Below are 16,951 nucleotides of genomic sequence, written 5' to 3'. Positions count from 1 at the left end.
GGGAACAGAAAGCAACCTTCAGGACTACTAACCACAACTGCATTTGGTACACCAGTAGAGTACCTTATTAAAAATACAGCCCCTCAGGATTAGAAACAACATGACAAAATTATCGCTGGAGGGGACCTCTGGTTCAGAAAGCCTCTGGCTATTTGAATTGATTAGTCTCAGCCAGCATACTCTCTGCTAATAGATCAACTTTGAAATTAACTCTTATGTTTGCACTCTTAAGTCAGCAATTGCCCACAAAGCTTCATACAATAGTAAGTGATAAGAATACTGACAATAAATGTGAAAGAGCTAAGTGATCACTGCACTATCCCTCCACTTCAACAACACAACTATAAAATCAACATTATATTTTCTTTTAACATAATTTGATTTGCTTCTTCTTTGGTCTTTTTTTGTTTTTAGCAGATTTGCACTGACCTTAAAATATATGTTATATATGAGCCGTGGTTGGTTTGTGATAGAAACCGGTTCTGTATGGTAGTAGGTGGAATTTGTTGGGTTTTTTAGGATCCTATTTTGGCTTTTTTCCCCCTTTTTATTGGATGGTGAGTAGCAGTATAGAAGCAGGAAGGACATGAGTGGAGAGAGAGAGGGGTAAGATATGCAACAAAGGTCTCCAGCTGGAATCTAACCAGGGATATTTTGGTTATGTGGCCACAAGATAGCCTGGCAGAAAATTTCAGATATTTTGAACATGAACTTAAAAATCACACATGCAGTATAAATAAAGACTGAAAGGCTCTCTAACTAAAGATTCTTTGGCTCAGAATATTGTAGATTTAGGTGTGTGTTGAACATGAAAATCCTAAAATCCTAAAAAAACAAAAAACAAAAAAAAAAACACCAGAGGTGAGGAAAATTCATTGTGAATTTCCTGGTCTGCAAAGTACTGCTTAAGTTATAAAGATAGAAAAGTTATAAAGTTAGAAAATGTCCACTTGAGGAAAACTTTTAGCCATCAGAACCACACCATGAACATTTTGGATCAATTAGAAGAGCAGCTGCTTTCCCTTGAGGACTTTGGGATTTGGATCTCTGCCCAGAGGGAGTGAAAATAGAATAATCCAGTAAGTGAAATAAGCTGCTTACTCCCTCGACATTAACATCTTATTTTCTGTCTTTACCCGGCTGCCACTTGAAATGGCTGGGAGGTTACTTAAGCCTCAACCATTGTATCTCCCACATTGGAAAACATCACGGCTGCAGAATGCAAAAAAAAAAAAAAACAACACAACAAGTACAGTTATTTTTTCAGTCCTGTAGCCAATGATGTGAGATGATTATCTTCAGAAAAGGCAAACTGACACTGTGACTCGCTATAAAGTTGGGCATCCACCTGATACTCACTCTTTGATCTTAGATATAGCTTGTAGGGAAGAGAAAATTTGCATGATTTTAACAGACTGTTAATCTTAGTCTCCACATAATAACACCCATACACATCTGCCTCCAATCTTATCTTTATCAAACTAGCATTGATCATTTTATCCTCAGGGATAAAGCTGTACAGTTTCTGTTGATACAATAATAATACAGATTTCACACAAATTCACACTTTTTATTTTGACTATGTGCATGCTCAGAGAAACAGTACATGGTTAGTATGCACCCTGATAGAAGGAGCCACACTCTCCTGGCCACAGAGCTCCTGCCTTTTCTGCCCTCAGGTCCACTTGGGCTGTTATTAGAGCTGTCAGCAACAGACTGAAAAGTCCTCCCTATGGACACGGTGTATCAAGACTCACAAGGAAGGAAAGTCTTCCTATCATATCAGAAATTCAATTTTTACCATCCCCTAGCATAGCTGTGGGACTTCACTATTCCCTTAAGCCGTCACAGTGGCTAGTCACTTGGGATTCTGAGGCACTTCACCCCAATTAGAGTTTGCAATCTCTCATTCAATCAGTCAATCAGTCTTACCTGTCATGGGTTAACTCCAAAAGCAACGAAGGGGAACATAGCGAAAATGTAGCGGTAGGGTTTTAGGATTGCAATGAAATGCTTTTAATGCCCATGTAAACATTAAATTGCAAGGCACCGGTGGGACCAGTTAACTGCAAGTGGATGCTGTGCTGAGAAAAAGATAGAGATTGAGATAGTGAAAGGATAAGCTCTGAGGAATGAAGGGCCACAGTGTGAGAGCTGCCTATAGAGAGACTGGAGCGTAACCATTCCCATTAACTATGCTGAAAACTGTCCTCAACACCTCAGATTACCATCATTATTGTCTCTATCCTGCTTCTATATTCCTGTTTTCACTATCCATTGTTGACATCATTGTAGCAAACCTCTTTCACTTTCTCATCTCTATTTTTCCAACAGTGCCAAGCAATCTAATGAGACAACTCTCTTTTAAGGCTGAAGGAATATTTTGACATTTTGGGAAATTTGTTTATTTGCTTTCTTACAGAGAGTTAGACGAGATGGTCGGTACACCTCATGTCTGTGTGGTCAGTATGGTTGTCACTGTTAAAGCTCACTATAATTTCCATGTTATATTTTCTTTGTTTAGAAATTAATAAAATAAACTTCTCAAATACATCCAAATACATGTTCACGCCCAAATCCGACAATGCAACAACAACAAAGACTATGGAATGGGCATGTGTGAGTAATCTGACATCATCATAAGGAGGAAGTAGAGGTAACATTGCAAATGAAGCGTTCAGAGCAGGCTTTGTGCTGTATGCTGATGGGCTGTTGGCTGTAGCTTCATATTTAATTAACAGACATGAGAGGAATCGATCTTATCATCTCACTCTAGGCAAGAAAGCAAATAAGCGTATTTCTGTCAAACTATTACTCTCCACCTCCATATCTTTCTCAACTTCCTCTGCTCACTTTTTCAACTTCTTACGTGCCATCTTTATGTCGGTCAGTCCTCGCTTTGCCACTCAAGTGAAATGTTTTGTCCCCTGCTCCCTTGGTCTGAGTGCTCCGGTCTGTTTTTATCGAGCAACTGAAGTGTGAACCCATCAACCGGCCTGGTGGATCCCATGGGATCTCAGGCTGGTTCAGGTCAACTAATCAGCCATAACCCTGGCAACGACTGGGAAAAAAGGATGGGTCAAGGGTGTGAGTATGTGTGAACACATTCAGTTCTGAGTCACTAAGAACTGGGAGAGCCGTGATGAGCCTGTTTATTTGTCCTTATATATTCTATTAGATTACATCTCATTTTCTCTCCATTCATTGCCTTTTACCTAGACCCACACCTTTGTCTATTCATAGCATTACCTTCGCTGACCTCTCTCCTATGTAATTTCGTGGCTGTATTCTCTTTATCATGGCACCCCTTACCTTTATTGAATCAGTTTACTGACCCATAGACTCTCCTTCCAAAATTACCCCTTCTCCCTGGAGCTAGTCCTGTCTCTTTTGCTATTCTACTAGGAATTCAGATGAGTGGAGTGTCAGGAGTGGTTATCGTCTGGACCTGGGTGGCATCTCATTTAATTCCACAGGATGGAGGAGAGGTGAAAGAGGAATACGTTCTCCTGTCACCTTCATCCTGCCTGCTCTGATGGACCAATGTAAGTGAGAAGAAGGAAATAATGCCTATAAGGGTACCCATACTCCATGACTGTGTGTTGTGTGTTTATGTATGTGGGAAGTCTATTTTTGTGATTTCATTTTTAGCTCTTGTGAGCTAACTGTGTTGTTCCCTGTCACTGTTAATGGCTGAGAGTTTGCTTGTTTTATTGTGAATTTGGTGACAAAAAATAAAGCTGGTCATTGTCAAGAAAGATGAAAGTGTTGTTGTTACTGAAGGATTTCATACAGTCTTATAAGACAGTTGTGGCTGCAATGACATGACATGTTTATTTGATTACATTTTGGTTTAATGGAATAATTCGTCATACTGGGAAATAGGCTTGTTAGCTTTCTTGCTGAGGATTAGATGAGAGGATCAATACCACTCTCATGCTTACTCTGTGTGGTAAACATGACACTACCAACTGCAGTCAGTTGGCTTAGCTTATTATAAAGACTGGAAACGGAGGGAAATGCCTTATGGTCTCCACTGATTAACAGTTGTAACACGCTTGTTTGCTGTCTGCTAAGAATTAAATTCTTGAGTGATACCACTCTCATGTCTATGTGATTGAAGCTGGAGGCTTTGCAAAGAAATGTAGCATGTAACCCCTCCTAAAACCACAAATTGCTATTTTTACATTTCTGTTTCTATGGACTAAACATAGAGATTTGTGTAGACCTCTTCTGAGGTTAGGCTTTTTTTTAAAAATTTGGACAGAGCTTCCCCCTGCTTCTAGTCTTGATGCTATGCTAATCAGCTTCCAGCTCCAGCTCCATACTTAAAGCAGTAATTTGACATTTTGGGAAATATGCTTATTTGCTATCTTGCCAAGAGTTAGATGATTAGATTGATACCACTATTATATTTGACTGTCAGATATAAACCAGCAGTTATCTTAACTTAGCACAAAGACTGGAAACAGGGGGAACAACATTTCACAAAATGGAAAAGGTAGGGGCAGTAATTCTTGTTTGTGGATGGACTAAACCGAGGTCAATTCAGAGTTAATATAATGAAGACTGATAGTATCATTGACCAGATTTGACTGAACTCTAAATTGACTTGGGTTTGGTCCAGTTACAAATAAGAATTGTTGTCCCTACCTTTTCCGTTTTGTGAAATTTTGTGTTTTCTGTTTTTTTGTTTTATTTTGTCCACTGTTGTTGCATTTTGCACATCAGGAACACCGTACAGTACAGCTGTTGTCACTAATAATATCTTGATTTAGGATCATAAATGCTACCTCCAACCAACAGTTCATGGCAATTCCTGCATCTAACAGAATTGACGTCAAATCATTATTTTATACAAAAAAAAAAAGAGTCTATGACAACACCTGCATATTGTTATTGCCTTTAAACCTAAGTGATGAAAGATATAGTTGGAAGCAACTCAGATTTGGCTTCTTAGAACTGCTGGCAAGCACAAGATCACCAGCTATGTCTGGGAAACGTTAATGACAAGAAAATGATGCATCCGTTCACAAATTTTTTTCCATCTGCCATTTAGAAATGCATCTGCACTCTGGAGTGTATTTGCCAAAGGTGTTTTTGTCGATTTTTATCATGGATAACATGAATGGACAGGCGAAAACTAAAATAAGTGTATTCATATAATCATCTGAGTGTGTGTATGTGCACGAGGGGACAGTGTCTAAATAGATCTACTGTACTGATGTGAGCTGTCGAAGGAAGGATTTTTCCTGCAGCAATTGCAGGACTCAACTCATCTGCATGGTCCAGTTAAGACTCCTACGCCCACCCACCCATACTCACACACGCACACACACACACGTAAACACACACACACGTACACATTTACACACGTGCACACATGCATGCATGCACACTCACACTGTTCCTCCTGTTGCCACAGGGATAAAGATACACCAATTAGTATGCACCAGTTGATTTACTCAGGAATTGGCAAAAAGCCCAATGGGAAGATGAAGGTTTAGAGGGCCAAGGTTGTGCGCCTAGACTGGGCAAACATTAAAGCTGAACTGCAGTAAGAATAATTAGGGACATAGTTGTTTATTGGATGTGTAATGACTTCTGGGGGAATTACAGCTGAATAGCCAATTATTGGGTTATAGGCATTAAAACTTACATAGTTACTGTCAAGGCTCTCTTGCTCTTTGTAGCCACAATCTGCTTTCCATATGTTGAATGGATGCAGGCCTGAATACATGAACAAATTAATTTCCCCTTGCTGGCTCTCCCACATCAATGTGCTGAATATGTAAATTTTATGTCATACGGGTAATGCATTATCCTCTCTATATGAACAACGCTAGCTTTTCAGGAATTATATGAGACAGATAATATTGTGTCATTTACAGCCATGCATGTGCGTGGTTTGAATGAGTTTTTGAAACATTTCTGTAGCTGCTCAGCAAATGTTCAATTTACTGTCACAAGATTTTTCCTCCAGGAAACTCAATTTCAACCCTACAAATGAGAAACATGTACTCCACACAGTTTCACTTACTGTCATGTCAGACCAATTTCTCACTGGACAAAGTTAGAGGAGGTCATTTTCAAAACATTTGGTGGGAAAGAAAAAAGATTTAAAAAACATTTTTTTGGGTCATCAGTAGTATTTACATGTAATTTTTCAAACTTCCTGTCCAATATGATAGGAGATTGGATTTGTTAAATTTGAATAATCCCAAATTAATATACAATATAAGTGAATATATACTGCATATGTTGACTGATGGGGATTTGTGGGCTTGGTGAGTACTGCTTTTGGATAACAATGTGCTGTTTAAACAGTATATCGGCTGACAGTCTACTCAGGTGTTCCCTGAAGTCCTTGGTGGTCGAGTGTCTTGGGAAAATATATTCTGTTTTAATGATTGTCATGTGGAAAATAAATTCATTTATTCCTGCTTTGGGAGCTTCTTGGGCTCCTTGGTGTTTTCTGAGTGTGGACAAACTTAAGTGGCTTTATCATTACAAATTCTCTCCTTTTCTTCTTTGTCTTTTTTTTCATTTGTCCCCATTCCCTCTTTCTTAGTTTAATCCTATTGGACATTCATGAATCATTTTCTTTCCTCTGCCCACACTTGTTATTCCTCAAGCCTCTACTTTGTCTTACCTAATTCCCTCATCTTTTGCTCCCAAACCTTCAGAGCCTATAGCCCATATATGTTGTAATGTTCTTTTTTTGACTTTTATTTGGTTAGATATATGCAAAAGATACAAATTGATATTTACATAAACAATAGAAAATGTGATGGAGAGGTGCAAAAAACCCTTAGAGGGGCTTGATCAGGGCATTCTCCAATGCATACCTAAATCCATCAGAAAAAGAGAACAAATATTAAAAAAATGGGAAAGTGAGAGAGATAAAAAAAAAAAAAAGACAAAAGATAAGATTGCACATACCAGTAATTAATTAATACATAAAGTAATTAATGTGACAGAACCTTTAGAATGTTTTGTGAATACAACTGCAGACTTTCAGTGGATTGATTATCAATCAAGATCAGCCATGTGTGAAATTCCCACTTGACCAGGACACAACAGGCAATTAATTTGTCATTGATTCCCACTTTGACCTCCAGAGATGTGCAAAGTAATGAAAAAGTTGACAGACCCGTAAAAAAAAAAAAAATGTCTTCATTAAGAGACCCATTGTAATATCTGTTTGATGCAGAGTAACATTTCATAATGCCAGAGGTCATCTTGGATGAAAAAACACACTTATATGCAATACTGGATGTGTATACACCACATTAATACGCTGACATAAGTCTGAATGTCATGTTTTATTTTTAACATGACAGTTCTTTCAATGACCACTAGATGGGCTCTTTCCTCTTTAGACACCTGTTCCTGCACATGTATCACCTGGAAAAACAAGTAGCAAGGATTTGTTATATCATTGTCTTAAAAGAAAAGCATCCAACTAAAACAAACTACTGCAAGTCTCAAACAGTTTGACCATACAGTCTGTCAATGGCTATGTGCATATCAGAACAAGTATGATTCTGTGGTATGAATGGTAATATGTATGGTATCAGAAAAAATATATATACATTGTGAAATAAACAAGGGTAAGAAATATGGGACCCCTTAGTACAGTTTCTTAAAGGAAATATAGAAATAAACAGTATATTCCTGGAGTCTCTGCTGGTCACCTAGCAACCTCACAGTGGCTGGACTTTAAGAAAGTCACTGTGACAAAAAAAATATTCCTCTAAACACACACACACACAAACACACACACACAAACACACACACACACACACACACAAACACACACAAAAACATTCACATTATTTCACATGTGTGGTTAACAAGATTTGAATTTGGTTCTAGTTTGTGCAACTGTACATAAAGTTCAGTAACTTATTATGTAACTGACTATTTCAGTATCAGAGACGTATCTCCTTAAATGATTCTTTATACGTAGATAGGAAAATCCCTGACAGGACCTAACTAACCAGTGGTGCCAGGAACCTTGTTATTGTCGTGGGATTTGGAGCTGTTTGTCATAACAATCAGGATATGGGGGTTTGGAGGACGTACTTGTCGGATGTTTTCAAGCATGCAGGATCAACAGTTTCCTCAGAACATCTCTGTCTAAATTATAGTACTTAAATGTTTAAGCCATGTAAAACACTTTGTAAAAGTGCTGTATAAATAAAGTTTATTTATTATTCATATTTCCTCTTATTCCTGCAGTAGGTGTGAAACGATGCTATGCTATTCATGTTACACTTTCAACTATAGTAGGACTTTAGACAACTTTGGGTGTGCTTAGTCATGCTCGATGTGCAGCCACCAAACAACATGATTTATCTTCCTCTTTCCCAATATAGAAGGCTATATGAAGCCTCAAAGTGAAAGAAATCTGAGGTGCAGAGCTTAAAGCTGCTGCAGTAACAGCTTTTCAGCTTGTTTACAACATAATGGAGTGTCAGTAGTTGGTTGCAATGATCTATTGAGCCTACACACTCTGGTAAATCCTTCGATTCGTAAGAGTGTGGCCAATGCTGCAACTCCAGTTTGTGCCAATAAATGTTCAGCATACACGTGTACAGCATTTACAGCTGTAGCAGTCATCAGTGACAAAATGTAAAGCCTGAAGATTGCTCTCAAACAGAATAAAACTTGGATTCAACTTGACAAAGCTATTCTTTGAGTAGTTAGATAACCTGGTTAGTTGTAACACATGCTGTAGTGCATTGCTGAATGCTTTGCTCTGTGTCTGAATGCTTGTACAAAGAGAGGAGGAGGAAGAAGACAGAGAGCCTTACTTTCTCTTCACTTTTATGGACATCATCCTTAACTTAAAAACTAAAAAAAAGATACCAAAGCCTCCCCTCAGAATATTAAAAACAATGAGGTATTGTATGGGTTACATAGTTACACCTCAGCTCTGCAAGGTATTACATTATCACTTAAAATGTGATACAATATGACATTTTTAGAAAAACAACTTTCTAGAAATCAGCTGCTATTATGGTTCTAATTCTGTTGTGTCTGCCTGAGGAAAAAATGCTGGATGACAGTCTGTGTCTGAAGGTTAATGTCCACATTTTCCGACTGGAATTTGAACCATTTCTGTTTGTTTTTCATTCTTTTTTTTCTGGTTTGTATTTTTGTCAAGCAATTTATCTTCTAAATGGACACAGTTTGGCTCACTCATGCTGTCTGCCCGAGTTTCAGACCTGGTTAATGGGAATAAATGTGAGTCTCTTTTGCCACATGGAGTGCATTAATGCACACTGCCCTCTAAAACAGTCCTCACCCCACATGCTAAAACACAGCATCACAAAGTCTGTATGATTCAGCTGGCACTTAGCTTGTTATACAAGCCCAGCTTTCATGTTGCTGCATCCAGGAGTAATATTAGGCAAAACTCCCTGTGAACAATAATAACCCAACTTGTTAGATCATATTTCCTCTTCACCTACTGATACTTTTAATGTCCAGAGATTCTTTAGTTATGATTACTTTAACTTTTCTACTGTTAAAGTCACTTTTAGTCACTTTATGTGATGGGGAAAAGGTGGTTTCTTGTTACCTTTTCACTTAATCAATAACATCTTCACAGACATTTTCACTGACTTATTGCAGCACTGCACGTCTCCTATTAACTCCTGTGAGGAAGTACAAATAAGATGAATGACAGTCCTCAAGGTGCAATCAGTTGATAAATGTTAAAATGAAAAAACAAAAGGAAAGAGGGTATATTACTTCCAATATCTGAAATCCCGCACTCAGTTCAGCAGATGTCCAGTAAGACGTATACACTTTATTCCCCCCTTCTTCCTTCTCCCTCCCTCTCTGCAAAGCCCTGTTCATATCGCCATGTTTACTGCATGTTGACATGGAAAATATTTTAGGGTGAAATAGCAATGATTCATATATACACACACTCTCACTGTGCTCTGTGTTTGTCTTTAAACTTCACTTTTCCCCAAATCGTGTATATAAGCCATGTTTAGGAAGGGGAGATCACTCATTACCTTATTGTCTGGAGTCTGAGCGGGATGGGATACTACACTATTTTACAAAGGACATGCTGCATTTTTTATACCTTTACATGGAAAACTTGAATGGAATTTGGCCTAACTGGGACATTATCTATGGACTAAGACAGTTGGACATTGGTGATGGCAACTTTGGTGTGATGTGTCTAAGGATTTAGGCATTATCAAGAGTTATATTGTCAAGCAATGTTAGTAGGATCAGTCATTACATCAAAAATGGGAAAATTTTCCAAGAAAGAGCATTTCATTGGCATCAAACGTCAGCAGACAGGACTTGGATACAGGAGACAATATGAATTTTAGTGTTTTCGGTTGACCTCTAAAGAGCACAAAAAAACTGAAAGGTTGTTCAATGACTTCCAGACTAAGGGCAAGGTATTTCATTCCTTTCATCACCTGTATGCGTGTGTCTGGAGTGTGTGTGGGTGTTTACACATAACAGCAAGCTGGTAATGCATGAGCCCAATCCTCGCTGGAGCACTGGGCATGATGACATGTCTCCAGGCTTGACGTTCTCTGCTACCGTTTACTAAACAGCCTTGATAGGACATGACTGTTTTAGTAAATACAGAAGGCGTGCGCATGTGTGTGTGTGTGTCCTTGTGTGTGTTTTGGGTTGATTTGGTATCAGGACAGTTAGCTTTCTGTTCAGGTAGCAGTTCTCCAAAGTGAAGTAATACATCACCTCACATTAGAGGAATAAACTTCAACAGATTCACTACCTGTCAGACTTTTCAAACTCTTTAACAACCACACAGTGAGGTGTGAAATCATTTTTAACACCGCTATAATCAGGACTCTTCTTATACGGTAAACACAAATCCCTCATGCACAGCGGCTCTGGTATAATCGTTCTCTGTCTGAGTTTATAATGTAAACACCACACACTTGTATCTTACACTGCACAGACGCGTACACACAAGCACACACATAAACGATATATGTGTGTGTGTGTGTGTGTGTGTGTGTGTGTGTGGGCGCGTTCCGTTAGTTCGACAGGTGTGTGGAAGACTGCCACGAGCCAGGCGGCAGGTGGAGATGAAGATTTATAGATTTTAATCGTATCACTCTTGAGCAATAATTCTACTGCCTGAGGGAAGGAAGGTCCACAGCTACAGTACATGTGATTGATGGATGCTGTGCTGGGTATCCTTGAATCATAGAGAAACTAGTGTTTTTTCACAATATATATGCAGACTGGCTTGTGCTTCAGTAATTGCAGGTAGCAGAAAATCAAACAGTTGATGAGTTTTCATATAAACAGAGTGCAAGTCCACTGGGGAAAAAAAAGATAAAAGCAGAGCAGAAGAAATGCCAGGAGGGGGAAAGTATAATAACTGGATGCTATATCAAGTTAGACAAGTGTGAAATCCATGGATGAGGTAGCTATCCAAATAAAGAATATATTCAGTTCAAATAATGAAAAACAAACAGAGAAGGGAAGTTCCAAAATATCGGAATGTGTATTGTGTTATGAGTTTCAATAACAGTAAATTGACCCTGGTTTCAGGGAGTCGGTGAGGTAAATCCCTCAGGTTTTACCGTTTCTTATCTGGAAAGCTCCATCTGGAACATTACATTCTCCCCCTGACGTTGTCATTCCCATCCATGGCATGATTAACAGTTACAAATTTGCATCAATTTGAAACTGTCTGAATAAGACAGTGGGAGGTGATGTCTTCTGTTAATGAAATCTCTGAGACAAAAGCCCTATAATGTTTCTGTTGGCAGACACACTTGAAAAGAGCTTATGCTGGATAGACAAGGTAACCCCTATTCTTGATGTCACATCTTTCACCTGCCAGTGCAAAGTCTGAACAAGATATGGAGAAAACAAACAAACTAATCGGTTGCACAAACTATTGAAAGTGCCAAGACAATTTGGGATGGAAGTGGGACATGTTGGGACAGTAATACTTATGATATGTACTGTACTATTCTCCTTTGTCTCTTCTCTACTCTGCTTATCTCCTGCTATTCCCCCCCCCCCCCCCCCCCCCCCCCCCCCCCTCTCTCTCTCTCTCTCTCTCTCTCTCTCTTTTTACATATGCTTCTAATCCACTCTGTAAGCCTAATATCTGCAGGAGAAGATACTCTATTTGCATATGAATTTGGCACAGTCATAATTCTCCTGAATCATGACTGATGAAATGAGGTTTATAGCGCAGACACAGTTAAATCAGATATGCTTGTAAGTCTGACAAATGTAATAAAGCAGGACTTTATGATCCATCTAAATGCAACCTCATCACTTGTTTAGAAATCAGTTATGCAAATTTTGACAGGTTGACCCCCTTAACCCCAGCTACTAATACACTTTGTCATTTGTGCCAAGATGTTAAATTCCACTTGATCTGGGTGTCGTGTTTTTCTTTCTTTCCTTCGTTCGTTCTTTCTTTTTTCTTTCTTTCTTTCTTTCTTTCTGTGTTTAGTGTAAATGGATGTCATGCTGCCTGTGTTTCAGGGTAAATAAAGGCCTAAGGCTCACACCGATCAAAGGATTTATATTTATTTCAATAACACGTGAGCAGGACACCTAAAGAATAAAACAGAATGGAATATTACCGGTACAGGTGAAATGATTGTCGATTTGTATGAATCTCAGTTTTCAAATTAATGAATGTAGAACAACATTGGTTCATTTAGTTGATGATGAAGTCCAAATTTATAGTTTGGCAGGGGAAACGTGGACTGTGATGTGTAAATAATCAAAAGGTGTTCCCAAGTGTTGGAAAATGAAATGTTATATGTGGTGTTATATGCACCATGGACTATACTTTCTGCCACTGAAAAGCGTGTATCAAAACAGACAGCAACATATTACTGCTTTACTGTTAAAATTGCACATCAGAATCAACTGTACAGTTTCTAGTTACTGCAGTGCATCTGTCTTATTGTACACATTTGTATTACTGTTGGACATCTGACTAAACAAATTAACACTGCTGTCAAGTTTTGTTTCTTTATATTTCCAATATCTTTATTTTTACTTTACTTCAGATAATTTAATATCCTTCATTATTACATTATCATCTTTGCTAGTGTCTATGTGTTCTACATATTATTGTTTTTTTTTTAAGTATTAAGTATTAAGTATTTTTTTATGAATGGCACAAGTGGCAGCAAAAGTTTTTTCTCTGTTCATAATCCAATAAAGCTTTAAACTTTAACTTTTGACTTTGACTTGATTGCTTGTACAGAATGTTCTTGTTTATCAGTTTTGATGTTGGGTAGCTAACAATGTTCAATAACTACTTATAATAGTGGTGACATTCATCCTAACATTCTGCTTGAGGAGCAATTATGAATCAACAGATGATGTGTGAACTGTGCTGAGTGACTGTGTTTATTTAACAGTTCTTTCACGCTTCAGCATCTTTATAGCTTTTTACAGTTGGTCCCTCTCCCCTGATAAAGCCGCTTGCATCCAGTCAGCAGCATCTGTGTATGTGAGATTTCAGTGTTTAGGGTAAGGAAGAGGGACAGCATGGGAATGTGGCTTTTCACCGTTTAGGAGAATCAGTTAACTATCCATCACTATCCATCACACAAAGATCAGGTTTCACCGACATGCAGGTTTTACTCTGCTGGTCATCGCTTTCCTGACAGGACTGTTTTCTGTCTTTATGTTTGTCTGCTGTCTTTTTTTTGGGGGGGGGGGTTAGGGTTAGGGGGGGAGTATAGCCAAGTGCTCCTAGGTAATAATCATTCATTATTCTTCATAAAAAAAACTGAAAACTGAAACTGGAGGACTCTAAAACATTTTATTCATATCAAAAACACAACATAAACATTACATTATGAATCTATTTTATACAATAACAGTTGTACCAACAAACCAACAATATAAATGTCTAACATTACACAACACAGACATATTTACAAAGTAAAATGTGCATCACTCCAAGACTGTAAGTTCATCAGATTGTTTAGTTTTAGCACTACAGAAAAAAAACATGACAAAAAAATCTGCCTTTAACCTTTTGTTGATTCTATAAAGGCAGCACCAACACAGTTTGTAGACAATGGTGTAATTTAACTACTCTTCTAAATGTGCTGTCTGAGCATTGCATGGGTGATACCATGAAAGAATCACTGATAGCAGTGTGGAATGACCTGATGTCAGCAGATCAGATCTGGGATCTGTTAATAATGAGTCAGATCTGATAGAGACTAGCTCCGGTTAGAATAAAAGCTGACTGTGGATCTGATAGTGAGGCCGGCAGCGGTTTCAGGGAGTGACACTCGTAGTTTTGCTGCTGACTCAGCTGTTCCTGTGGGAATCAAAGCCTTTTTACTCCACTGTCACACGCTATAGTGATCTCAACTGTCTCAGTCAGCGCAAACATACTTTGTGTGTGTGTGTTTGTGTGTGTATTGCCTTTCACAACAACAACAGAAGCTCTCTAACACAAAAGTCATCAGACAGGTAAAAATTTTCCTGTAAAGAGTCTTGTCGAACCACCCATTTTCCCTTCTTAATGTCTTATTAAACCTCTGTGCCCTCGCGATGGTAGATGATTCCTGTCGAACCCAGTGGAGGATAGAAATGCCCACTGGACCCGCTGTACTGGCTGAGGATGGGGCTGGTGTACGCTAGGGAGGAGTGGGTGGGTGAAGAGGAGAGCACGGTGGGAGCTGGAACTTGTGGTACCCACTCTGGTCCGGCTGAGTTGGGGGAGTAGCTACTAAAGCTTCCAGGCTGTGCGTGCCTATGAGGCCCATCTATAGGAAGGTTGATCGGCAGTGGCCTGTTTAACCCATCACCTCCCACCTCATTAGCTGCTCCAGTGGTCACCCCAGACATCTCTGATAAGAAGCTGCTCAGACAAGGTGCGGGACCTGACGATGAAGGGGAGGGAATCCTGTCCGGTGTGGGAGAGATGTTAAGGGCCGGGTTGCCAGAGTGTTTAGGGCTGCCTCTCTCGCTGTCACCTGACTCAGGGGCTCCTGAGCCGCCCTCACCACCGGAGAGGGAATCGGACTTCCTCTTCCTTTTGCGGCGGAAGTTTCCATTGTCGAACATCTTTTCACAGTTTGGGTCAAGTGTCCAGTAGTTGCCTTTGCCTGTAATATCAGAATGAGAGTTAATAAGATTTAATTTATGTTTAAAAAAGGGTAAAATAGCTTATGTATGCAACACAATCAAACTGTAAATGTAAATTAAATTAATTAATCATATACTGTAAACATTTGCTTGTTAGAGAGAAACAAAACACACAAAAAATATTTTAAGTGTTACCTGGATCGTCCTCGTCTCTTGGTACTTTTTTGAAGCAGTCATTGAGTGACAGGTTGTGTCTGATGGAATTCTGCCAGCCTGCTTTACTTTTATTGTAGAAAGGGAAATTGTCGGCAACGTACTGGTAAATCTGACTCAGTGTCAGTCTCCTGTCTGGTGCTCCATGGATAGCCATGGCAATGAGAGCGGAATAGGAATAAGGTGGCCTGACAAGCTTCATCAAGTCTTCTTGTGAGGGTAGGGAGAACCAGCTCAGCTCCCCTCCTGGACCTCCAGCACCAGCCGGACCCAGGTAAGGCCTCTGCATGCCATAGTGCTGAGGGACAAAGGGAGGGCCGGGGTTCCCAGGCGGGCCGGTGGTAGCCAGGTATGGTGGTGTGTTGATCCCGGAGCCGTTGAACCAGAGGTAGGGGTTTGGGGAGGAGGTGGTGTAGTCGCTCAGGTCGTAGGAGGTCGGTGTGGTGCGCTGAGGGCTCGGCAGCGAGGGAGGAGGGTAGTAACAGTCACTGTACATGCTGAGTTCAGGGGGCTCCTGGCCGAGGCTAGGGAACTGCGGGCCACACCGAGGAGGAGACTGGCCCTGGGCCTCAAATGACGACATTGTCAAGGCAGAGTTTCTTCTCACCTCTACCTTTGCCTTTGGTTGTCCTTCCTTTCTGTGTCAAAATCTTTTTGCAGCGACTTCTTTCAGCCCGTGAAAGTCCTTTGCTTGCTCAGTCCGTCACAGGTATTCAGTGCAGTTGGTGAGCTGATCCAAATGAAGGTCTCTGAGCTTTTAAGCTACTCTTTTCTTCTCCTTTCTTGTCTGTTTGCCCTTGGTTTATGTCAAGATGTCACCTGTCATACCTGCTTTATCTGTTTCCCTGGTAACGCCCCCAGTCTCGTTTGATTGGTTGTTTTCTCAGGTGAGTAGTCTGTTCCTGCTTTTATCTGTTTTTTTCCTTCTGTCAGCTAGTTCAGTTCCTCCAGGGGTTTTGTTCACCCTCAATTAAATAATTTTCCACTCAAGCTGTTACTGCAACATTAATTGAGTTCAGTCATCTGTAATTTTTTGATGATTATGATGCAAATTTATACAGACTGAAATAATATAACTTGGCCTTTTCAGATTAGACATTTTATTTTTTTCTTTCTTCTGTATGCTTCTCTGGCAATCATGGACAGCTTAGTCATCATGAAGACGGACAACCTTCTCTAAAAGTACTGAGAAAGAGCTCCTGGCAAATGATTTCTTATTTATTCAGTATATGCTGTTTGTACTAATTAATATTACATTACATTAATATTTTCTGTAAATATAGGGCCACACTTAGTCTGAGATATAAATGAACAGAGAGTTAATTAGAGCATTATTCTCTTTCTTTCTATTCGGCTTCTTTAAACCAGGTTTAGCGGTAGAAATATCACAAAAGTACGAACAGCCTATTATGGTAGTAGGAACAATAGGTTAATAGCTAGCAGCATTGCAGTGACAGCAGCCTATATAGTTTGGCATACATTTTTATATTATTTACTCTTAACCTATTTCTCTTTAATACATAGCATTAAGCTAACATCTTTTTAGAGGTTCTCATGTTTTCCAATAGTCTGATACCTATAAATGATAATTTTAACAATAATGTTCTTAATTCTTGTCATATCACAGTGTATC

General features: G+C 39.3%; 1 protein-coding gene across 1 annotated transcript; it reads right to left on the bottom strand.

Annotated features, from left to right (window-relative positions):
- Positions 1–13,808: 13,808 nt before the first annotated feature.
- foxi3b (forkhead box I3b) lies at positions 13,809–16,945 on the bottom strand. The gene is made up of 2 exons (XM_044364609.1): positions 15,301–16,945; positions 13,809–15,125 (listed from the first exon to the last, which is right to left on the bottom strand). The coding sequence occupies exons 1-2, from the start codon at positions 15,899–15,901 to the stop codon at positions 14,548–14,550; spliced, it is 1,179 nt and encodes a 392-aa protein (XP_044220544.1). The 5' UTR covers positions 15,902–16,945; the 3' UTR covers positions 13,809–14,547.
- Positions 16,946–16,951: the final 6 nt, after the last annotated feature.

This window comes from Thunnus albacares, chromosome 10, assembly GCF_914725855.1.
Source record: "Thunnus albacares chromosome 10, fThuAlb1.1, whole genome shotgun sequence".
Classification (NCBI taxonomy): Eukaryota; Metazoa; Chordata; class Actinopteri; order Scombriformes; family Scombridae; genus Thunnus; species Thunnus albacares.
The sequence above is the reverse complement of the archived record's forward strand: the minus strand, read 5'-3'. Positions and strand labels throughout refer to the sequence as shown.

What these genes read in the sequence shown, in the direction of transcription:
- foxi3b (XM_044364609.1), bottom strand. Translation starts at nt 15,901, where the DNA reads ATGTCGTCATTTGAGGCCCAGGGCCAGTCTCCTCCTCGGTGTGGCCCG. An exon ending in AAGAGACGAGGACGATCCAG is followed by an intron (nt 15,126 to 15,300) that starts GTAACACTTAAA and finishes CTGATATTACAG; the next exon opens with GCAAAGGCAACTACTGGACA.